This window comes from Syngnathus scovelli, chromosome 8, assembly GCF_024217435.2.
Source record: "Syngnathus scovelli strain Florida chromosome 8, RoL_Ssco_1.2, whole genome shotgun sequence".
Lineage (NCBI taxonomy): Eukaryota > Metazoa > Chordata > Actinopteri > Syngnathiformes > Syngnathidae > Syngnathus > Syngnathus scovelli.
In genome coordinates this window covers 2,692,881-2,718,572 of record NC_090854.1, presented here as the reverse complement: position 1 = coordinate 2,718,572, position 25,692 = coordinate 2,692,881, and the positions used below count along the sequence as shown (strand labels likewise).

Here is a 25,692-nt window from a genome sequence, read left to right as displayed (position 1 = left end):
TATGTTGGAGTTATTTGAATAACTCTTAATATGTTACGTCAGACACGTTCTCAGTTCCTTGTTTGTGTTTATGTAACGTTAGCATACCGTACCATTCAGCCTGCTGTTGCCTATTCATGTCTATTCATGGTGTTGGATTTTAGCAAATAAATTTCCCCCAAAAACGTGACTTATACTCCAGTACGACTTGTATATATTTTTTCTTCTTTATTATGCATTTTATGGCTGGTGCGACTTGTACTCCGTAGTAATTTATAGTCCGAAAATTACGGTATTAGTAGTATTACTGTATTTTTCGCACCAAAAGGCGCATTGGATTAAAGGTGCACCCTCATTGATTTTGTTATTTTAGAAATTATTTCATATATAGGGCACATCGGCGTAAGAGGCACATAAAATAGAAGCTATACTGCAACAAACTGAGGTTGACTACGGTTGCGGTATGCACCCACTAGCCAATAACCAATGAGCCCTCTGTAAACAATCACGTTTCTCAAACTATCTCCTATAAAATGATCAGAACTGACTAAAGTTCGATATAACGCATTGGTACTGCTTACCTATGTTTCCCTTCTATATTGATCCGTAAATTTACTCAAAACATTAACAGAGCAGCCTATTTTGACATGAAATATCCCCGTGCGTATACAATAGCATTAGCCACCCGCAAACTCCCATGAGCCTCAGCTGGCAGACTCCCATGAGCCTCAGCAAAGTGTAAACAATCGCGTTTCTCAAACGATTTCCTATAAAATGATCTGAACTGACTAAAGTTCGATCTAACAAATTGGTACTGCTTACCTATGTTTCCCTTCTATATCGAGCCGTAAATTTACTCGAAACATTAACAAGGCAGCCTATTTTGACATGAAATAGCCTCGTGCGTATAGCAGCTATCATTATAGCATTAGCTGCCAGCAAACTCCCATGAGCCTCAGCTCGTAGACTCCCATGAGCCTCAGCAAAGTGTAAACAATCGCGTTTCTCAAACGAGCTCCCATAAAATGATCGGGACTAACTAAAGTTCGATCGAACACATTGGTACTGCTTACCTGTGTTTTCCTTCCATATCGATCAGTAAATTTACTCGAAATATTAACAGAGCAGCCTATTTTGACATAAAATAGCCTCATGCCTATAGCAGCTATCATTGTAGCACGAGCCACCCGCAAACTCCCATGAGCCTCAGCAAAGTGTAAACAATCGCGTTTCTCAAACGATCTCCTATAAAATGATCAGAACTGACTAAAGTTCTATCTAACACATTGGTACTGCTTACCTGTGTTTCCCTTCCATATTGATTCGTAAATGTACTCAAAACATTAACGGAGCAGCCTATTTTGAAATGAAATAGCCTCACGAGTACAACAGTTATTCAGTGACGCCCCCTGACCACGGTTGCCGTAATGCTGGGGAGCGATGCGACCTTGTAATTTACTAGTCGTACAAAAACGTACTGAAACATTTTGGCAGAGCACTGTGTACAACCAGTATGTTTCAACAAATTCATTAATTGATATATATATATATAAGGTGCAACGGACTATAAGGCGCACTGTCAGCTTTTGAGAAAATTTTCGGTTTTTAGGTGCGCCTTACAGTCCGGAAAATACGGTAGTAGTCGTATTATTATTTTGATTATTTATTATTATTATTATTAGTAGTAGTAGTAGTAGTAGTAGTAGTGAGAAAACAGAGCTCCTCCTCATAGGCACTAAATCCTCCCTTAATAAAACTGGATCCATCACGCTCACCATTGACTCCTCAAGCATCACTCCCTCCCCTCTGGCACGCAATCTTGGCATTATTTACGACCCTACACTGTCTTTCCACCCTCATGTTAGCTCGGTTGTTAAGACCTCCTACTTCCACCTCCGACGCATCGCCAAAATCCGGCACTGCCTCTCTCTCCCTGCCGCTGAATCCCTCATCCACGCCTTCATCTCATCCCGGCTTGACTACTGCAACTCCCTTGTCACTGGAATCACGGCTCATTCACTCCATAGACTTCAACTGGTCCAAAACTCTGCTGCCCGCCTCCCTACCCACACCCGGTCCTGTGAACACATCACTCCTGTTCTCCACTCTCTTCACTGGCTCCCCATTAAGGAGCGTATCATCTTCAAGATACTCCTCCTCACCTTCAAAGCCCTTCACCACCTGGCTCCCACTTACCTATCCGACCTCCTTGTCCCCTACCGCCCCAACTGTCCCCTCCGATCCTCCAATACTTCACGTCTGACAGTCCCAAAATCTAAACTCAAATCCTTCGGCGACAGAGCCTTCTCCTGCACATCAACCCGATTCTGGAACTCTCTCCCTCAGTCTGTCTGTGACTCACCCGCACTCCCCACATTTAAGTCCCGTCTAAAAACGTACCTCTTCTCTCAAGCCTATGACCTCCCCTACCCATAACTGGTTTCCTCTTCTTAACTTTATCCCATTGTCTCTTCCCCGTCCCCCTCCCCTCCTGTATATTGTTGGATTCTGTCCACAATTTAGGGAGCGCGTTATCTGCGCCTCACGGCAAAAGCCTTTGCCAATCACCTGTTCTCCAATTTACTCACTGCGTGCTCGTTTGATTTCTTCAGATTTAGGAAAATGCAAAGACACTGAAGCAGAAATTAGACTTAGACAGATTGGTTGAGTTCAATCACAATTCTTGTTCAAAAAGCTCTGTTTTCAGGAAAGTACAATACAGCGCTGGGCCCTTCAAGAGCGGACAGTCTCCATTCAGAAAAGGCAAAGTCCAAGGTTGTTAGATCAGTTTTATATTCAGTAGCACATTGTGGGCTGGGATTGATGGGCGATGAGTCTTCGGGGTGGGGCAAGTTCGAAGGAGAGTCTGCTTCCATGGGAGTGGTGCTGGTTATGGGCGATTCGGTGTGTTGGTGGGGGGCTGTTGGTGTGTGTGTGTGTGTGTGGAGGGGGCTGTTGTCTTCCATCCCGTCTCTCGGCCTTGGCGATCATCTTTGGCCGAGTTCTCGGGTGGCTCCTTCTGGCACCCACTGGTTTTATCTCCACGTGACCTTCCTGTGAACATTCTTCTCCAATCTTGGACATACACTGTCGTACCGCATTCAACCGTATCTTTTCTTTGTTAGGCAAACTATTTCCCTCTGTGCAGAGCGTTCAGTAGTAATCAAAAACTGGCGTCTAGCATTAGTCAAAACATAAGATACAATCAAGTACTGAACGGTCAAGACGACTCTGGCCGTGTCCATGATTCAGAGAAAAAACATCAGGCATGCATTCCACAGTTCCTTAAGGGTCATTAAGCTATTTAGGCAATATATCAAAAGTCATTTGTTATTTCAAAGTCCTCAGAAATATATATATCAGATCATAAAGTTATAAAAACCTTTCTCATCACCACTTATCAAAAATGTCTAGTTATGTCTTCTTTATTGATTTGGTATGTAGGTATAATTATATGCTTCAAATGTTTCTTTTATTTATTTAATATGTGAATATACTTGTCTGCTTATGTACTTTATTCAATGAGGTTTGAGCATATCTGTTTTTGTAGCGAGGCAGGACTTTTTGTATTTCGACCTCATTCCTTCAATATCTTTGCCTTGTTCCCTGTAAGCGCCTTTGGGTTTTTGAAAAGCGCTATAAAAGTTTAATGAATTATTATTATATGCTTTGCTCCAGAGTGTCCAGAACCACCTAGTGTTGCAGCTATCATCGGAGGTTCGATTGCATCCGTGGCTCTCATTGGCATTTTCTTGTTAATGCTGATTAAGTTGCTTATCTACGTGAAGGACCTGAAAGAGTTCAGGAAGTTTGAAAATGAAAAAAAGAAATCCAAATGGGCAGAGGTAAGACAGTTTGATTTAGATTTTACATTACATTGAATGTTTTGGTAATTGACAGTTGCACTCTGATTTAAATATCATTTCAACAAAACTTATCGTATTTTCACGTTTATTAGACGTGGAAAAAAGTCTTAGATTTTCTTCAAAATGTGCGGCGCGCCCTATCATGCAGTGGTCCCTATGTGTGTTGTTGTAAGGTGGACGTATTAGAGCACGTTAAAGGGAGAATTGTGAGCGTGGATTTGCAGTACGCTCCGCCCTGTGTGTGTGTTGTTGTAAGGCGGACGTAGTAGAAAACGCTATGAGAACATTAAAGGGGGAAGTGTGGGCGGGGGAAGCATGGGCGTGGATTATAGATAAAAGAACGGGTACATGCGTCATGCAAAACATCGTTGTTATGACAACAGTGAAAATGGCAAAGAGACACGCTTATCAAGCACAGTTCAAACTAAAGGCCATCAGTTGGATTATGTTTATTATGTCTTCATTTGAGATAGCCATAGTATTCTTTTGTTCAGACAAGTTGCAAGGTCTTACCTTAGTAGCTTTTCGGCAGTAACTTCCGCCTTCATCAGAGAGTCAAGGCCATCAGCTACGCGGAGGAGCATGGACAGCAGCAACGCTAGCAAAAGAAATGAAAATTTAACATTTTCAAGGAGGTCTGTCTTGTTACTTTCGTTTCATGAAACAGTGCCATTTTTCCATCCGGACCAGGACTACCTTGGCGCAGCAACTTCCAGTGGATTATAATGAAAAGCTGGCCATCTTCCGCTCCTACTGCATCAAACGCATCGCCAACAAACACATCCAGCCCAGCCACATGGACGAGGTGCCGCTCACTTTTGACATCCCGGTGAATCACACTGTGGAGAACAAAGGAACCAAGACGATAGCAATACGCACAACGGGATACGAAAAGTCTTCTTTTACTGTTGTGCTTGGCTGCCATGCTAATGGACAGAAACTGCCGCCTAGGGTGATTTTTAAGAGAAAGACTTTGACTAAAGAGAGGTTTCCAGCAGGAGTCATCACTAAGGCAAATGAAAAGGGCTGGATGGATGAGGAAATGATGACTGAGTGGCTGAGGGAGGTATATGTAAGGAGACCAGGTGGTTTTTTTCCACACATCACCATCGCTGTTGATCTGTGACTCTATGCGTGCCCATCTCACAGCCGATGTGAAAAAACAAGTGAAGCAAATGAATGCCGAGCTTGGTGTCATTCCGGGAGAAACGACAAAGCAACTCCAACCGCTGGACATCGGTGTGAACTGGCCGTTCAAAGTAAAGCTGCGAGCAACGTGGGAGCGATGGATGACTGATGGAGAGCATAGTTTAACTAAGAGTGGAAGGCAGCGCCGGGCGAGTTACGCCACAATTTGCGAATGGATTGTGAATGCTTGGGCTAACATGTCTGCTGGCGCTGTTGTTCGAGCTTTCGTAAAAGCCGGCATCATATCCGAGGAGCCACACGGCACAGAAACTGACTCTGACAGTGAAGAAAGTGAACCTGGCATGTCTGTTGGAGATTTAGCGCTGCTGTTCATTTCGGAAACAGAGGATGAGGACTTTGATGGGTTTAATTGATGACCATTACCGGTAATAAAAATGTGAATACCAAATTGACAATAAAGCTGACTTTGACTTTGAAATTCAGTTCTGCTCCCGCTTCATTTTTAAATACGCACACTAGTATGCTTGTGTGTGTGTGTGTGTGTGTGTGTGTGTGTGTGTGTGTGTGTGTGTGTGTGTGTGTGTGTGTGTGTGTGTGTGTGTGTGTGTGTGTGTGTGTGTGTGTGTGTTGTTGTTTTCATGAGAACGTTAAAGGGGGAAGTGTGGGTGAGGATTTGCAGTGCGCCACGTGTGTGTGTGTGTTGTTGTAAGGCGGATGTAGTTGAGAGCGCCATGAGAACGTTAAAAGGGTAGGTGTGGGCGTGGATTGTATAGTATATAAAACCCGCGCCCTATGAGCCGTTGCACCCTATTTGTCTGTTTAACAAAGTCATGGCACACAACTGAGACTGCGCCTTTTATTACGGTGCACCTTTTGAACGTGAAAATACGGTATATACAGGACTATCTCAGAAAATTAGAGTATTGTGATAAAGTTATTTAATTTCTGTAATGCAATTAAAAAACAAAAATGTCATACATTCTGGATTCATTACAAATCAACTGAAATAATGCAAGCCTTTTATTTTAATATTGCTGATTATGGCATACAGCTTAAGAAAACTCAAATATCCTATCTCAAAATATTAGAATATCATGAAAAAGTATCCTAGTAGGGTATTCAACTAATCACTTGAATCGTCTAATTAACTCAAAACTGTTATCGTTTTAGCGATTGATTTGACCCACATGCAGAAAACCAACTCAGATGGTCAGAATGAGTTAGTAGTGTTTATTGGAGGAGCTGCGGTGAGGTAGAGCGGGATGATCGAAGCAAGGAGCGGGGCAGCAGTTGCGGGGCGTGAGGAGTTCAGCCAGAATGGGGTGGATCGTGGTGGTGATCGGTGGAAGTAATCTGCAAGCATGAGACCTGATCAGAGGAATCAATGTGACTGTGGCGGAGATCTTACTGCGAACCAGAGGAATCTGAAGAGCGTGGCGTGGATGAACAAGGCGGGAACCAGGAGCAAGATCAAGGAGCAAGATCGAGGAGCGAGAGGCACAACCATGGAGATGATCACACTGGTAGGGACACTCAGGCGACGACTAGTCGACAGCATGCTCCTTAAGAGCACTCCTTAACGGGCCTGATGAGTCACACCTGGGCCCTCTGCACTCTGCTCACAGTTGCTCCCTGTGGATAAAAGAAACACGCCACCCCGGACCCTGACACCATCCCACACCCTCAACGGCCGCCCCCAGAAGAGGAAGAAGGGAATGACGACCAGTAGTCCGAGACGAGGGCAGGGTCACAGATATATGAACGGGGCACCCACGACCGGTCCTCCGGACCGTAGCCCTCCCAGTCGACGAGGTACTGCCACCCCCGGCGACGGACATCCACGATCCGTCAGACCAGGTAGACCGGGTCCCCATCAAGGTCCCGGGCAGGAGGCGCGGGCACGGCCGGGGGAAGAAGCGTACTGGACTCGACTGGCTTTATCTGAGAGACGTGGAAGGTGGGATGGACTTGGAGGCTCGGAGGGAGACGGAGACGGACCGCCGAGGGACTAATTACTGCCAGGATCTCATATGGCCCGATGAAGCGGGGGGCCAGTTTCCGGGACACGAACTTGAGGGGGACATCCCGAGAGGAAAGCCAGACCTTCGGACCTGGGGAATAAAGAGGGGCAGGCATGCGTTGTCGGTCGGCATACTTGCGGTTCTGTTCGATCGACCGATGAAGGGCTTTAATGGTGTTTGACCAAATGCTCTTGCAGCGTCGGATATAGTGGCAAACAGACGTAACCGCAATCTCCTTCTCGTCAGCCGGGAACAGCGGCGGTTGGTAACCTAATGAAACCTCAAACGGGGAGAGTCCTGTGGCAGAGGAGAGAGTGCAGAGCAGAGTTGTGGGCATACTCTACCCAGGGGAGAAACTTGTTCCACTCGGACGGGGTATTGGAGCAGAGACATCGGAGCGCGGCCTCGAGCTCCTGGTTCAAGCGCTCAGTCTGCCCGTTCGTCTGGGGATGGTAGCCCGACGTCAGGGAGACCTTTGCATCAAGGGCTGAACAGAACTGTTTCCACACCTGGGATATGAACTGGGGACCTCGATCAGACAGTATCTCAAGCGGGATACCATGGAGACGGAATACGTGTTTGACAAGAAGCTGAGCTGTCTGGAACGCAGAGGGGAGTTTTCTGAGTGGTACAAGATGACATGACTTGGAGAAACGGTCGACAATGGTGAGGATGGTGGTCATTCCCTGTGAAACGGGCAGGCCAGTGACAAAATCCAGTGCAATATGGGACCAGGGGCGGTTGGGTATGGCAAGAGGCTGCAGGAGACCAGCAGGGGGTCTATGGGAGGACTTCTTGCGAGCACAGATGGGACAGGCGAGAACGTATTCCCTGACGTCCTTGAGGACGGATGGCCACCAGAAGCGCCTGGTGATCAACGCGATGGTGCGGTTGGTCCCGGGATGGGCTGAGAATTTGGTCAAATGAAACCAGTTAATTAGGTGAGGACGGACTGAGGAAGGGACGAAGGTCTTTCCCCGTGGCCCTGTGCCTGGATCGGGTGCTCGTAGCTGAGCCTGAGCCACGAGCCCCTCGATATCCCAGGAGAGGGAGCCTATGGTACAACTGGGGTGAAGGATGGGAGTTGGTTCCTCCACAGACTCGCCGGGAGCGAATTGGCGGGACAAGGCATCTGGCTTTGTGTTCTGGGATCCTGGGCGATAAGAAATGGACAGAGTAAAACGAGAGAAAAACAAGGACCAGCGAGACTGGTGAGGATTCAGGCGTTTGGCGGACTGTAGATATGACAGGTTCTTGTGGTCGGTCCAGACCAGCACCGGTTGCTCAGTGCCCTCCAGCCAGTGACACCACTCCTCAAGCGCCACTTTAATGGCCAAAAGTTCCCGGTCACCGACATCATAATTCCTCTCTGTGGGTGACAGACGTCGCGAGAAAAAGGCACAGGGGTGAAGCTTCCCATCAGAGTCTCAGCGCTGTGACAAGATAGCCCCTACTCCACTGTCGGAAGCGTCGACCTCCAGGGTAAATTGTTTGCTGGGATCTGGATGAATCTGGATTGGTGCCTGTGAGAACTTCTCCTTTAAAGTGATGAACGCGGCGTTGGCTTCTTGAGTCCAGGTAAATGTTGTCTTGGTAGAGGTCAAGGCTGCTAGGGGAGCGGCTGTCTGACTGTAGTTGCGGATGAATCGGCGGTAAAAGTTGGCAAACCCGAGGAAACGTTGGACCTGGTTACCTCAGCAATGCCACAGGCTGATTGCCTCCATGCCACGCCGCAATGATGCAGTAATCCGTGTAAAAGGATTCCGAACCAAGTACTGAGCGCATTAATGGACATTTTCAAATGTTTGATTTTGTTTTGCTGTTATAAATCTTTTTTTTTACTTGGTCTGAGGAAATATTCTAATATTTTGTGATAGGATTTTTGAGTTTTCTTAAGCTGTAAACCATAATCAGCAAAATTAAAATAATAAAAGGCTTGCAAAATTTCAGTTGACTTGTAATGAATCCAGAATGTATGACATTTTTGTTTTTTTAATTGCATTACAGAAAATAAAGAACTTTATCACAATATTCTAATTTTCTGAGACAGTCCTGTATACTGTATGTTTAGGTATACACAAATATACACACACAAACACCATTTTCTTTGGCTTGTCTGTGGTCATGCCATAGAGGGAATAGCTTTGTCAGGGAATCCCAGACTTCCCTCTCCCGAGCCACCTCATTCAACTCTCTCTCCAGAGTCCTGGCTTCTATGCCCAGAACACCTCACTGTGGACACAATCCTGGTCAGGGCGAGTGGTAATATCCGGTTGGGTCCTTAGGCAAGACCCTTCATGCTATGTGACGATACCCCGGATTATTGCCAAATATGTATAATGATAATCAGCGAGACATTCATAGAGCATGGCCGAAAACAAGCTACTGATGGAGTGCTACTAAGGTAGTAACCCCAGCGGGAGAGTATTGATTGATATCTTTATTTTATTTTGAACATTTTATGGTATGGTAGTATGGCTGCATGCACAAAATTTGGGAGGCATGGATTCTTCAGATCCCCACAACCACATTGACAAAGAAACAATTAAGGGCTCAGTGTTCAAACATTAGCAATAGGAGGTTGGTATCACAAGTGGAGATGGATGAGGCACAATGTACTTCATCTGCAATTATAATATGCTATGGCAAGGGGGAGCCAGGACACAAGGTCACTCCCAAACATCGAGAGTGGGTTCCAAGCCCCACAAGCAGAACAGCTCAACACAAAAGCGATTGACCTGAGAGTGAAGATCATTTAGTCCTGGCAGAACAACTCGCTCCTGCTTGCCAAGGCTAAAGAAAGAAGTGTCATCAGAATCACTCCTGAATGATGTCAACACAGCAATGATGAGTGTCCCTACTGAGAACCGATCAATGATCTATGCAAGAGTATCAGTTATCCTAGAAATGCTTGGCTATCAAAAGACCAACAGAAAGGAGCACCTCCATGAACGAGAAGGCTAGAAGCAAAACTAGGGCGACCCACAGAGAAGATGGGCTCCAAACAGAGCAAAGCATAGGTATGAGCCTTAAGAAATAACTGGCCAAGAAATACAACAAAATCTTCACAGATGAGGCACTTGAGACTGCCAAGCAAAGACTCACAGGCTTGGCTACTTGCCATAATGTTCTTCAACAACCCAGCTAAGGTCTACTCTCAAAGTATCGAGACTAAAACAAACCCACCCAAGGCTGAAACAGTAATACTACAAGTAGTTCAGTTCAGGCTGCCGAGAGAGCAGGACTCTTTTGTTCTGCTCTCAAGGTTATTGGTGCAAACTGAGAGATACATACAGACACAGACATGAAAAATACAAATTACTTAAAATAGCTTAACTTGTACAAGGGAGGAGCAGAAGCAAGATTTTTTTTTTTTTTTTTTTAGCGATGGGGCCAAAAAAAGATCAGGGAACGGCCGATGCTTTCGAAAAAATTAAAAATCAACTGAAAACTCTGGGAACTCTGGGAAAAAAAATCAGCAGAGAGCTCTGGACATTCTTCAAGAGACTGGAGGGGAGATCAGAGACATTAAGAGGAGTATATGGGAATGGAGACTTGATTGATTGGATTAGAAACCAAGATGGAAGAAATTACACTTCTCGAATGCCATGAAAGACCATCTGATAAAAATTCTCACTAGCAGAGTAGAAGATATCGACCAACAATATAAAATTAATGATGCTGGCCAAGGCAAATGTGGATTTCTGCTGACTTCTTCCCAAACGGGGGCAACTGGAGGTAGGGTGAGTGAAAATCGAGTGGTACTACTGAGATTTATAAATATCAAGCACAAAGTTGCTCTACTGAAACAGGGAAAGCCTCCTGTTCATCCGATCCTCCATGCATCCCGCAAGCTTGTCTGCAGTTTCCGCGCTTACATCTCTGGGGCACAGGTGAATTCCAAATGTGGAATATTCTAAGAACATCACTGCTGTTCTGCATTCTGAACCCACTTAGCCAAGTGCCTACTGCCCGATGACTGCTGGGATAGGCTCCAGCACGCGGTATAGAAAGCGGTATAGAAAATGGATGGAATATATCTTAATACAAATTTTCATCAAACAGTGATTTGCCACCAGTGTTCCCTCTAATTTTTTTAAGTGTTTGTGCAAACACACAAGCTCCCTGTGCACACTGTGGACCACTGTGTGCAACACCAGATCAATCAATCAATCAATCAACCAACGAACTAATCAAGAAATCAACCAAACAATCAATCAATCAAATAAATATTGTCAATTATAACTTTAACTTGCTCGGGGTCGGATTTTGTTTTGTGTGACAGCTCGTTCCTTTTCTGTCGATCTTTTGCGCTCTCTGCAATAATGTACCGATCCCCTGTCAAATAACATTTCTGCTGAATGTGACGCTTGAGGTAGTCCAACTTCCATTCCTTCCATATTTTTCCCTCCGTAAATTCACCTGCCACTTTGGTTTCACTGCATGTTTTGCAGAGGAGACCTTTCTCATTGGTTTCCTCTTGTAGTTGCACACACTCCGACAGCCATCCAATCTTAAAAGAACTGCCGCATCTCTTATTTATTTTGGCTTGGCGAGTGGATGTGTCGCTGTTCATTCGTTTCGCCATGATTAGCTAATTTAGCATTTGCATCGCTAGACTCCGCCGCAATGTCGTTAGCTAGCTAACCTGCGCGGCACGGATGGGCAGGACACATGTGTCATACATACGTATATGTAGTGTAAGTGAACCATATCATATCATTGGCTGGACACCTGTCAATTACTGATTTACACTATAAAAATGCACAGAAAGAAAATCATTTGTCTATTTAATTACATTAGATTACGTCTAACATTAACATATTTATCAATCACTTTATGCTGAATTTTATTTTGTGCGCAGCATGGAGTTTCTTGTGCGCAAAGACTGCGCGATCAGTGCGCAATTGCGCAGCTTAGAGGGAACACTGTTTGCCACCATAGTCAAAAGACCATAGTCTAGATGTACGAAGCTGGTCGATAAATGCACCCGACAAGAACAGACAGACAAATGCGACACACTGTTTATTGGAGAAATGAGGGGATCGGGCGTAGAGTTCAAGGAGTGAGACAGAGTCATGGTCAGTGATCGGGCGTTCCGTCAGAGCTGGCGGCATTCGGGCTTGGTCGGTCAATATATGGGAACAGGTCGGCAACAAGAGCAACAAGGCACAGAGCAAGAGCATAGACTGGTACTTTACTGGGACGAACTGACAAGGGAGTGATTGATGTGTGGTGTTTAAATAGAAACTACAACTAGTACTGGGATGGCTTGAGGAATGCCATACACAGTACGGCCCTGTCAGTCTTTGGCAAAAAGCAGGGAAAGCCAAACAACTGGTTCAATGCCAATTTAACATCATTGGCACCAATCCTTGAAGAAAAATGCGTCGCACTCACAAATTACAAGCACACTCCAAACACCAAAACTCTACAGGCCCGCCGATCCTCTAGGAGGAAACTCCAACAAGCCGCTAGACGTTGTGCCAATGACTATTGGCTATAGCTTTGCAGCTGCTGACACAGGCAACATCAGACTCATTCATGTTCGACGGCATCAAAAAGGCACTTGGACCATCACCCCGCACAATCGTCCCATTGAAATCAGCTTCGGGAGAAACCATCGCTGAATGCTCTAAGCAGCTGGAGCGCTGGGTGGAACACTACTCAGAGCTTTATGCCAGGTACAACAGTGTCTCTGATGCAGCCCTCAGGCATGTAGTGCACCTACCTGTTATGGAAGAGCTTGACATGAAACCAACAACTGAGGAGCTAAGCAAAGCAATTAACAGCCTGTCCAGCGGAAAAGCTCCAGGCACCGATGGGATAACAGCCGAAGTCCTCAAGTGAGGGAAGCCTGCTCTTCTGCATAGACTGCACAAGCTCTTATGCCTGTGCTGGAAAGAAGGCTCTGTCCCACAGGACATGAGAAATGCTAACATCGTCACCTTGTACGAAAAAAAGGGAGACAGGAGCGACTGTAACAACTACCGTGGCATCTCCCTACTCAGCATTACCGGTAAGCTCTTTGCTCGAGTTGTACTAAATAGACTCCAAGTCCTCGCAGAGAAGCTCTACCCAGAGTCACAGGCAGGGTTCAGAGCAGGAAGATCAACTCTGGACATGATCTTCTTCTATTCAACCTATCCCGACTGAGACCAAAAACCAAGGTCAGACCACTCACCATTCAGGACATGTTGTTTGTTGATGATGCAGCATTGGCAACACACACTAAGGAACACCTGCAGATTCTCCTAGACCGGTTTAGCCAAGCATGTCAGGACTTCAACCTGACCATCAGCCTAAACAAAACCAAGACAATGGGCCAGGGGACCACTGTCCCACCATCCATCACCATCAACAACTAAACACTGGAAGCTGGAAGCAGCTTTATCTATCTTGGGTCTATCATCACCTGCAATTTGTCACTCGATGCCGAGGTCAGCAGCCGGATTGGGAAAGCAGCTTCTACCTTTGGAAAACTGATACCCAGGGTATAGCAGAACAGCAAGCTCATCATCCATACAAAGGTGCAAGTGTACAGGGCCTGTGTCGTCAGTACACTCTTGTATGGCAGCGAAGCCTGGACTCTTTATGCACATCAAGAGAGAAGGCCTAACGCTTTCCATCTGCGTTGCCTGAGACGCATACTGGGCATCACCTGGCGGGACAGGATCACAGACAGTGCAGTCCTGGAGAGTGCACAGCTCCCCATTATGCTCTCCCTGCTGAAGCAGCGGCGTCTCCGTTGGCTGGGCCATGTCTGTCGGATGGAAGACGGTCGTATGCCAAAGGACATCTTATATGCAGCGCTAAAATCAGGCAAAAGGCAAGTAGGCTGCCCACTGCTCCGCTACAAGGATGTCTGCAAACAAGACCTCAAATCCTTCAACATCAACCAAGCCACCTGGGAAGACGTCGCCCTGGATCGCCGCAAATGGCAACAGGCTCTCCGAAACGGGCTGCAGACCCACGGAATCACCCTGGCTCAACATCGAGAAACGAAAAGGAAGTTGAGGAAGCAGCAAGCCACCATGCCCCCACCTTCACCGGATCCGGTGCACACCTGTAACATCTGTGGCCGTGTCTGTCTCTCATGGATTGGACTCACCAGCCACAGCAGACGCTGTGCAAAGAACACCTAACCTCCATACAGAAGAAATCTATGGTCTTTCGAGACTGTGATGCCGATGAGTTAATGAGCAGGAACAGGTGTGGGTGATTGACTTAATGGAAGAGGCGTGGCTGTGAATGGTATCCATGGTGATTGAGTGACGCAGTACCGGCTGATGACAAGTGGCACGGCATATGACAGCACCAAAACAATTGCACCTGCAATTACAGAGATAGGTGGCAAAGTGTTGACACAGGGGTGCACACATTTTTCACTCTCTAATATGCATACATTTTTGAAAATTATTTATCATTCTGACCCCCCTTCCTAATTGTGTGCTAATTTGTAGGTTAGTCATAAAAAAACATTAAAAAAAAGAACATTGAAGTTTTCAATTGTGAAGTTATAAAAAATGTATACTTTTTCAAGACACTGTAGGTATATCTTATTGGTGACTGCCCTGTTCTGTAAAGTTTCAACACTTGTGAACCTGGCTTAACATTGTCACTTCTCTGTTTTAGGCGGACAATCCACTCTTTCAGAATGCTACCACTACTGTGACCAATCCAACGTTTACTGGAGAATGAAAATCAGCCACAGCATCCTTAAAGCAACACAAAATGTGTTGCACCAAATGAAAAAAAAACCTGCAATATTTTTTTTAAATCTAGTGTCTGAACCAAAAGGTTCCCCATCTGAAAATCTATTAATTTATGGAAATCATATATTCTGTTCATTTACAAATGAAATTAAATTGACCAGGTAAATTTGCTATTTTAAACCATATTTGATTACTTTTTAATTACTAAACATGGCTATGTTTACATGATCATTTGTATTTTGTTCAATTAAAAGCATAATGTCTCTGAATTTACTGCGGATTAAATACAGCCATTTAAACTGTCATCTGTTTGTGACTCCATCCATTTTCGATACCCCTTTTGCTTTGAAATCATACCTACCTCTCACACCTACCAAAAACAATCTCTTCCATGCACCCTGAAAGCTTCTCACTCACACAAGATCTTAGAGTGTTCCTCACTCTAACTTCTTTGCAAGAACCACACGAGAGACAGTTTGGCCATTTTACGCTTGCAAGCAGAGAAAGCCATCAGCACCCTGTGTGGTACAGAGGTGCTTGAAAGCAATCTGACTTACGCCTCTTGCAAGGGAATATTTATTGAGAAAGCAGGGTGGGGGTGAGAGTGAACAGGTTTCGGGGGTCACCTCTGCAACCTGGTTAATCAGTGCAGAGGGTCTTAGCTCTTTGTTTTACAAGGTTGTGTAAACAGAAACTAGTGGAGCATTTTAGATAACTAACTAATTAAGAATGTTTCCACATCATCTGGAAAGTTTCAACAACTGAATGTGGAAAGTTTCCAGAGTCAAGGAAAGGTAAAAGGTTTTAACAAAGTTGATGATTCTAGTCTACATTCCTACATAATCATATGATCACAATAATTTGTCAACCCTAACAGAAGTCATGCTCACATTCCTCTTATGGTGCGTTCACACCAAAGTTTCTGGCGACGCAATTCAATTATAGTTGACAGAGTTTGCGCGTGCTGGCGCGTGTGGCTGCAGAGTGGTGCGTTTGGGATTGGGACGTGGGGACACGGAACGCAAAAAATTGTCATTTGATTCTCTACGCCTTGCGTCACCCAATCACCTTCGGGAACGTACCACATGAAGCACTGCGTCATATACCGATGGAATGTGTGGAGAAGGAGAGAACCAAACGGGAGTCGCTGATGGTGCAGCGGTACACTTGCCTGTCGTGTACCGACACGTGAGTTTGATTCCCGCATATAATGGTGTGTGCGTGTGTGTGTGTATGTGTGAGACCAAAAACAGGAAAGAACCAAATGCAGGAAAAGATGATCTACAAGCTACAACATATCCATGTTGTGTGATAAAAAAAAAAAGAGAGAACCAAATGCAGGAAAAGATGATCTATGAACTTGTTGGATTTTGTCCACAATTTAGGGAGCGCGTTATCTGCGCCTCACGGCAAAAGCCTTTGCCAATCACCTGTTATCCAATTTACTCACTGCGTGCTCGTTTGATTTCTTCAGATTTAGGAAAATGCAAAGACACTGAAGCAGAAATTAGACTTAGACAGATTGGTTGAGTTCAATCACAATTCTTGTTCAAAAAGCTCTGTTTTCAGGAAAGTACAATACAGCGCTGGGCCCTTCAAGAGCGGAAAGTCTCCATTCAGAAAAGGCCAAGTCCAAGGTTGTTAGATCAGTTTTATATTCAGTAGCACATTGTGGGCCGGGATTGATGGGCGATGAGTCTTCGGGGTGGGGCAAGTTCGAAGGAGAGTCTGCTTCCATGGGAGTGGTGCTGGTTATGGGCGATTCGGTGTGTTGGTGGGGGGCTGTTGGTGTGTGTGTGTGTGTGGAGGGGGCTGTTGTCTTCCATCCCGTCCATCCCGGTCAAGACGACTCTGGCCGTGTCCATGATTCAGAGAAAAAACATCAGGCATGCATTCCACAGTTCCTTAAGGGTCATTAAGCTATTTAGGCAATATATCAAAAGTCATTTGTTATTTCAAAGTCCTCAGAAATATATCAGATCATAAAGTTATAAAAACCTTTCTCATCACCACTTATCAAAAATGTCTAGTTATGTCTTCTTTATTGATTTGGTGTGTAGGTATAATTATATGCTTAAAATGTTTCTTTTATTTATTTAATATGTGAATATACTTGTCTGCTTATGTACTTTATTCAATGAGGTTTGAGCATATCTGTTTTTGTAGCTAGGCAGGACTTTTTGTATTTTGACCTCATTCCTTCACTCCCTCTGTTGACCTCAGTTTTACTGAGGTCACCAAAATCGTTGATGCCACCAGGGTCCCTCTGTTGGCACACCACGTCCCTCTGTGGAGCCGCTACAAGTCCCTCTGTGGGGCCGCCAATGAGTGAGAAAAATAAATATAGATAAAATTCATACCCAGACATTTGTAAAAGATGGAGAGTGGAAAGGCAATTGGCCTAGACGACATTCCAGTGACAGCATGGAACTATCAAGGAGAGATGGCAGGGGAGATTTTTAAAAAGCGAGAAGTTCCCCGGAAAGGTGTTGACTTCTATTTCTTAATTCAGACCACGGCGATGCGCAAAACTGTAGTAGCTACAGAGGTGTTGTTATGTTGATTAAGCAAAGCATGAAGTTATCGGAAAGAATGTTAGAAGCGAGGCTTGGAAATCTAGTGGCCAAAATTATGGAGAGTGTGGCAGAGACAAAGATGGGACATGCAGATGGTTGGTGGTACAGAAAGATATGGAAACGATCGCTCTGCAGTCGCGGCCCCTAACAAGAGCAGCCGAAAGAAGTGGAAGATGAGAAAGAAAATGTGAAAGAGAAATACATAAACAAATAACGAAATACATACATACATATAAAGCACATACATATAGACAGACAGACATCGAACGATTGCCCATTCAGTCACTCAGCCCTTCAGTCAGTCACTCAATGAATCACTCAATCAATCAATAAACCAACCAATCAATCAATCAACCAATCAATCAATCAATCAATCAACCACTCAATCAATCAATCAATCAATCAATCAATCAATCAATCAATCAATCACACAGGTGTTAACTAATTTGTAATTGTATTGCAAGCAATTTGAACTCTAATGGAATATGATGATGTCCATATCGGTTTTATCAAATTCTAATCCTACTTTACCTTTGTATAAGGCACAGGTGTCAAACTCAAGGCCTGGGGGCCAGATGCAGCCCGCCACATGATTTTATGCAGCCCGCGAAGACAAATTGTGCTTTTTATTCACGTGTCATTACTCGAATTGCAAATTGTCTTCACTTTTAATAATATTTGATTTTTAAATATTAGACCAGTTTTTATTTGTCTGATTTGAAAGCAAGTTACTTGCCAGTTTGTTTTGTAGCTTTTACTCTATATAATGTGAGGTGCTCACACATTTATTTGGGTAGGACAGTCATACCGGTCCTCCGAAAGAAGCTATGACTACACTGCGGCCCGTGAAGAAATGAGTTTGACCCCCCTGGTACAAGGGATAGCCTTCTCATTGGTCAATCACGTATCTTAAATCATGCTTTTCCTCCTTTGAAGCGACTATGTTCTTCAAACCCAAACGGCACCATTTTATAGGGAAAAAACTTGTCGAATCTATTTGCTCCCGACATAATACTTCCGCAATCATCTTAAATTTGTTCAGTTTATCAATCCCTTCCATTGTTTATCCTGCAAATGAATCACGTGAATAATGTGTTATTCAAACTTTAACGTTCATAATCCACCTGTTCCCAATTTGTTTGGAGTCTGTATGTTATTGTTCTAATTTTTTACATTTAATACTCTCCCACCTATTTGATCCTATCTTGTGAAGGTCTACAGTTTATTATAAGCTATTTTGAAACTCTTCACACTTGTTACCAGGCTTTGGCTCCATCTCATGATGTTGTCTCCCATTCACTTCATTTCTGCCGAGCTGCTTCTTCTCCTCCGTCCAGCATGTTGAAGACTTAAAAACCATCAAATCTGAAAACACTTAAAATCTCACAATTCCCCACTTTGTTTTTTTTTTGTTTTGTTTTTCTACCTCCCCTTTTGACACATTGTTAAAAAGTAAAAATAACAATGTCCATGGTGACATACCCATCGCCAGCTGGACTTCGGTGTACCTCCAGATGCCATCCTAGCCTGGAATCACCAATCCTCAGTCCCTGAAACTCGACTGGCAGCATCTCACATGGCTGTATGAACAAAAGCCACCACCCACCTGTAGCTGTGCATGCAGCTCTCCGTACAATAAACATCCATAATACCAAAAAATAAAATTCATAATGATAAAAATAATAATCCACACACGGACGCATGTCAAACGCATGAAATAGAAAATTGGAGCCTGCCGAGCCTGTCATGAAACCGAGCACATTTACAAACTCCTTATGAAAAGTAAGGGGTTAGTTGTTAATGCATGTTCACAGACATCACACAAAATTCTCCAAGACTGCAGTTGACAACCTGCAAAGTAAAGCAAGTTTAACAAATAATCAGAAAATCAGAAAACCTTTATTGTCATTCTACATATCCATCCATCCATCCATCCATCTTCTTCCGCTTATCCGGGGTCGGGTCGCGGGGGCAACAGCTTCAGGAGGGACTCCCAGACTTCCCTCTATCCATTCTACATAGTAAAATGAAATTATAAAATAAAAATAAAGCACAATCTGCTCCCTGGGTTGCTGTTAGAGGCTGCAATACAATTAGGTAAAACATCAAAACAAAGCAAGTCATCACAAATTCCGTCACATACATTTCGTCACATTGTCAGGTAAGTCCAGAGTTGTTGTCATACACTGTCTTGGCTCAGAGTCTTGACTGTCAATGCTGGTATAGTCACGTCTGGTCACAATCTTGAAATGGGCCCTCTCCATTGAAGTCTTTTGTTGTCAATGGTGCCCCAGAGTAATCCTAAACCCATATTTAGTCCAAAATGAGCCCTGATCAATCTTGCTTTTTCAAACCTGTAGTATCTCTATATTTTTCAGGTGAGAGGAATGTTATCCTCTGCTGTGATCACATCACCCCAACCTTGAATCATGTTAACCATTCACAATAGACAAACCCCATCCCAAGTACAGACTTGACATTCATACAGCATTACAGACAAACTGTCATCCCACAACACACACATAAAACATACAATATTAAATTGTAAAAAGAACCCTCCCTACGCAAAATTTTCTCCTCAATTAAAATTTCCCTTTTTTTATTTTAAATCCAAAATTAATATCTAATTGTCTGGTCTCCTGTCCTCACATCGTTTGCCAATATGCATAATACTGGAACATGATTTAACTCCCCATTTAGTTTGCTCACATCTCACACTTAGACTATTTGACACTTTGTGTTGAGCTGTAACTTCAATATTTCCACCTTCCCATTTTTCTTCCACTAAACAGTTCCATTTTGCTTTCAGTTTAAATTCATCCCTCCAAATAACTACCTCTGGCAAAGAACCAAACATTTTTAGAGCACTCCCTTTTACTGTTGCCCTGTTCCTTCATTCATCTCCTCACAAGCATTACTGACCCTCCTAAGAAATAATGATACTGAAAATAATGTTTAAAACATGTACACAGCTTCCTCCTGCCACTTACACTATAACCTTGGATTATCGTTCTCATTTTTTGTTGATGCCAATTCTTAGAATTAGAAAGAAATACTTACTCTTGATAATTGAGTCACGCTATATCACAAATTTTGAAAACCTTCTTCCATGTTCCCCTTTTGTACCTATCAAAACCATCCATCCATCCATCCATCCATCTTCTTCCGCTTATCCGGGGTCGGGTCGCGGGGGCAGCAGCTTTAGGAGGGACTCCCAGACTTCCCTCTCCCCAGCCACTTCATCCAGCTCATCCCGGGGGATCCCAAGGCGTTCCCAGGCCAGCTGGGAGACATAGTCTCTCCAGCGCGTCCTGGGTCGTCCCCGGGGTCTCCTACTGGTGGGACATGCCCGGAACACCTCCCCAGGGAGGCGTCCAGGAGGCATCCTGATAAGATGCCCGAGCCACCTCATCTGGCTCCTCTCAACGTGGAGGAGTAGCGACTCTACTCCGAGTCTCACCCGGATGACCGAGCTTCTCACCCTATCTCTAAGGGAGAGCCCTGACATCCTGCGGAGAAAACTCATTTCGGCCGCTTGTATCCGAGATCTCGTTGTTTCGGTCACGACCCATAGCTCGTGACCATGGGTGAGGGTAGGAGCGTAAATCGACCGGTAAATTGAGAGCTTTGCCTTTTGGCTCAGCTCTCTCTTCACCACAACGGACCGGTACAGGGTCCGCATTACTGCCGACGCTGCACCGATCCGCCTGTCGATCTCACGCTCCATCCTCCCCTCACTCGTGAACAAGACTCCAAGATACTTGAACTCCTCCACTTGGGGCAGGATCTCATCCCCGATCCGGAGAGGGCATTCCACCCTTTTCCGATCGAGGACCATGGACTCGGATTTGGAGGTGCTGACCCTCATCCCGACCGCTTCACACTCGGCTGCGAACCGTTCCAGCGAGAGCTGGAGATCACGGCCTGAAGAAGCCAACAGCACCACGTCATCTGCAAAAAGCAGGGACGCGATGCTGAGGTCCCCAAACCGGACCCCCTCAACGCCTCGGCTGCGCCTAGAAATTCTGTCCATAAAAATTATGAACAGAATCGGTGACAAAGGGCAGCCTTGGCGGAGTCCAACCCTCACTGGGAACGAATCCGACTTACTGCCGGAAATGCGGACCAGACTCTGGCATCGGCGATACAGGGACCGAACCGCCCTTCAGTTGGCTCGGCACCCCGTACTCCCGAAGCACCCTCCACAGAACCTCCCGAGGGACACGGTCGAACGCCTTCTCCAAGTCCACAAAACACATGTGGACTGGTTGGGCGAACTCCCATGCACCCTCGAGGATCCTGCCGAGGGTGTAGAGCTGGTCCACTGTTCCACGGCCAGGACGAAAGCCACACTGCTCCTCCTGAATCCGAGGTTCGACCTCCCGACGGACCCTCCTCTCCAGCACCCCTGAATAGACCTTACCAGGGAGGCTGAGGAGTGTGATTCCCCTGTAATTGGAACACACCCTCCGGTCCCCCTTCTTAAAGAGGGGAACCACCACCCCAGTCTGCCAATCCAGAGGCACTGTCCCCGATGTCCACGCAACGTTGTAGAGGCGTGTCAGCCATGACAGCCCCACAACATCCAGAGCCTTTAGGAACTCCGGGCGGATCTCATCCACCCCCGGGGCCTTGCCACCGAGGAGTTTTTTAACTACCTCAGTGACTTCGACCCCAGAGATTGGAGAATCCGCCTCAGAGTCTCCAGGCCCTGCTTCCTCAATGGAAGGCGTGTAGGTGGAATTGAGGAGGTCTTCGAAATATTCTCCCCACCGACTCACGACGTCCCGCGTCGAGGTCAGCAGCACGCCATCCCCTCTGTAAACAGTGTTGACGTTGCACTGCTTCCCCCTCCTGAGACGCCGGATGGTGGACCAGAATTTCCTCGAAGCCGTCCGAAAGTCATTCTCCATGGCCTCACCGAACTCCTCCCACGCCCGGGTTTTTGCCTCAGCAACCGCCGAAGCCGCGTTCCGCTTGGCCATCCGGTACCTGTCAGCTGCCTCCGGAGTCCCGCAGGCCAAAACGGCCCGATAGGACTCCTTCTTCAGCTTGACGGCATCCCTTACCGCCGGTGTCCACCAGCGGGTTCGGGGATTGCCGCCACGACAGGCACCAACGACCTTACGGCCACAGCTCCGGTCGGCCGCCTCAACAATGGAGGCGCGGAACATGGTCCACTCAGACTCAATGTCCCCCGCCTCCCCCGGGACGTGGGAAAAGCTCTGCCGGAGGTGGGAGTTGAAACTCTTCCTGACAGGAGATTCTGCCAGACGTTCCCAGCAGACCCTCACAGAGCGTTTGGGTCTGCCAGGTCGGACCGGCATCTTCCCCCACCATCGGAGCCAACCCACCACCAGGTGGTGATCAGTTGACAGCTCCGCCCCTCTCTTCACCCGAGTGTCCAAAACATGCGACCGCAAATCCAATGACACGACTACAAAGTCGATCATCGAACTGCGGCCTAGGGTGTCCTGGTGCCAAGTGCACACATGGACACCCTTATGCTTGAACATGGTGTTCATTATTGAAAATCCATGTCGAGCACAGAAGTCCAACAATAGAACACCGCTCGGGTTCAGATCGGGGGGGCCGTTCCTCCCAATCACGCCCTTCCAGGTCTCACTGTCATTGCCCACGTGAGCATTGAAGTCACCCAGTAGAACGATGGAGTCCCCAGAAGGAGCGCTCTCCAGCACTTCCTCCAGGGACCCCAAGAAGGGTGGGTACTCTGAGCTGCTGTTTGGTGCATAGACACAAACAACAGTCAGGACCCGTCCCCCCACCCGAAGGCGGAGGGAGTCTACCCTCTCGTTCACCGGGGTGAACCCCAATGTGCAGGCGCCCAGCCGGGGGACAATAAGTATACCCACACCTGCTCGACGCCTCTCACCGTGGGCAACTCCAGAGTGGAAGAGAGTCCAGCCCCTCTCGAGAGGGCTTGTACCGGAACCCAAACTGTGCGTGGAGGCTAGTCCGACTATATCTAGTCGGAATTTTTCTGCCTCGCACACCAGCTCGGGCTCCTTTCCAGCCAGAGAGGTGACATTCCATGTCCCAAGAGCCAGCTTCTGCAGCCGGGGATCAGACCGCCAAGGTCCCTGCCTTTGGCTGCCGCCCAGCACACATTGCACCCGACCCCTTTGGCCCCTCCCACAGGTGGTGAGCCCATGGGAAGTCAGATTTATCTTATGAGGCGAAATCACATAAAACGGCAAACATTCTGACCAAATACATCATCTTGAAGAATCACTGAAAGAATACATCTAAATAAAGTAATAAAGAATCAACATGGCAACACGGTGACGGATATCTGAAAATCAGAGCAGAGCTTTAACTCACAAACACCTGGTGACAGAGGTGAGGAAACAGGAAATACTTCCTTAAAGTCGGCCTTAAAACCTTTAAAAGTTAGGATTAGTCGCAAACAGGTGGTGCATCAATGTCCTTGAGCATCCTGCATTGTTTGAAAATGAGAATGGTCACTAGTTTCAATCCCTGCTATTTGTACAAATTATTTTCAAAATGTTTTTTTTTTTTTTACAACAAACTAGAGAAACTCCCCTTCATTTTCAGTAGGAATAGTGTTGTTGGTGTCCCTTTTTTTTGCTAGTGCATCATAGTCTGGAGTAAAATTTTTTGTGGCAATTCTTAGGTTAGAGCCGAGGTGTTGGTCCGTTAACCTAGATTTGTGACGGGGCTTTGTTGATGGTCACGTGGCTGAACGTCTGCTCACACGCGTCGGTAGAGCCAAATTGTCCACTCTTTTTTAAACACTTGGTCGGCACTCAGTGTCCGCATTTCTTCTCTTTGTGCCACTCATTTTAATGGAAGGATTCCAGTGGAAGGTTTGTGCGTGCGTGGCTTTAGCGTAAAACTGTATCTGATAGCTCAACGTGCGAAATACTGACATCACAGCCCACACTCAAAATTCGGCACTGATAGAAATAGAGTGGGTCCTTACTACCGAGTACGTACACGCACTTGTGAGTGTGCAAAGATCTTTCTGACACGGCTTCCGGGACTAAATGCGCGGGTGGGCCCCATCCACTGGGGGAACACAGTCATTGCAGGGAAAATGACAAAAAAATGTTTCATAATACAATTTATTCACGTTTGGCGGGCCGGATTAAGTGACCCCGTGGGCCGGATGTGGCCCGCGGGCCGTAGTTTGCCCATGTCTGTGCTAAACGATACAGTATGCTAACGTTAGATAAACAAACGAGGAACTGAGAACATGCCTGATGTAACATATTAACAGCTATTCAAATAACTAACAACACATTTATCAAACCATCCGTGTCACGCAAATAATTAAATCCATCAAAAGGCTGTGTGCTTAGTCCGCTGCTCTTCACCCCGCTGACGCATGACTGCACTGCGTCCTACAGCGACAACCGCATAGTGAAGTTTGCCGACGACACGACTCTGGTAGGTCTCATCACCAAGGGCGACGAGACTCAGTACAGGTTGGAGGTTGACCTTCTGACCGCGTGGTGCAGGGACAACAACCTCCTGCTGAACGTCAACAAGACCAAGGAAATTGTTGACTTCCGGAAGGGTCACACCCAACACCTGCCGCTGACCATCGACGGTGCTGTGGTGGAGAGGGTGAGCAGCACCAGATTCCTGGGGGTGCACATCAGAGGACCTCTCCTGGTCCGCCAACACCGCGTCACTGGCGAAGAAAGCTCAGCGCCGCCTGTACTTCCTGCGGAAACTCAGGCGAGCAAGTGCTCCTCCGGCCATCATGACTGCATTCTACCGTGGCACCATTGAGAGCGTCCTCTCCAGTTGTATCGCTGTCTGGGGTGGTAGCTGCACTGCATACAACATGAAGGCCCTGCAGCGCATAGTGAACACGGCTGGTAAGATTTTTGGTGCTTCACTCCCCTCCTTGAAGGACATTTACACCTCCCATCTTGCCCGTAAGGCGACCACGATTGTGAGTGATGTGAGTCACCCCGCTCACTCTTTGTTTGATCTTCTGCCCTCTGGGAAGAGGTACAGGAGCCTGCGCTCCCGCACCGCCAGACTCACCAACAGCTTCATTCTCCAGGCTGTTAGGATCTTGAACTCTCTTCCCCCTTCTGCGTAGCATCCTGTACTTATTTATTGTGTTATTTGTTTATTCATTATTTATTCATCACTCTTATTTATTTATTGTTTGTGCCTTCTTTTAATTTCTTGTGTTGTTTACTTGTATGTACATTGTGTTCTATGTCTTGTCACCGTGGGATAGTGGGAACGTAATTTCGATCTCTTTGTGTGTCTTGGCATGTGAAGAAATCGACAATAAAGCAGACTTTGACTTTGATATGGACAGTTTAATGTCTCAGGAACAAAAGGATGCCACATCTCTTGATGGAAATAAAAGTTTTAAGCC

At 46.0% G+C, this 25,692-nt stretch overlaps 1 protein-coding gene across 4 annotated transcripts in view; it reads left to right on the top strand.

The window, feature by feature from the left end:
- The window catches only part of itgb2 (integrin, beta 2), a 108,301-nt gene extending 93,266 nt beyond the window's left edge, over positions 1–15,035 (top strand). For 3 of the 4 annotated variants that reach the window (XM_049727693.2, XM_049727694.2, XM_049727697.2), the window contains one exon: positions 14,651–15,035. In XM_049727693.2, the coding sequence (XP_049583650.1) occupies positions 14,651–14,895 (245 nt within the window). In that variant the 3' untranslated portion in view covers positions 14,896–15,035. Of the gene's footprint in view, positions 1–3,657; positions 3,825–14,650 lie in introns of all 4 variants that reach the window. The other variant, XM_049727695.2, reaches the window with a different exon arrangement.
- Positions 15,036–25,692: the final 10,657 nt, after the last annotated feature.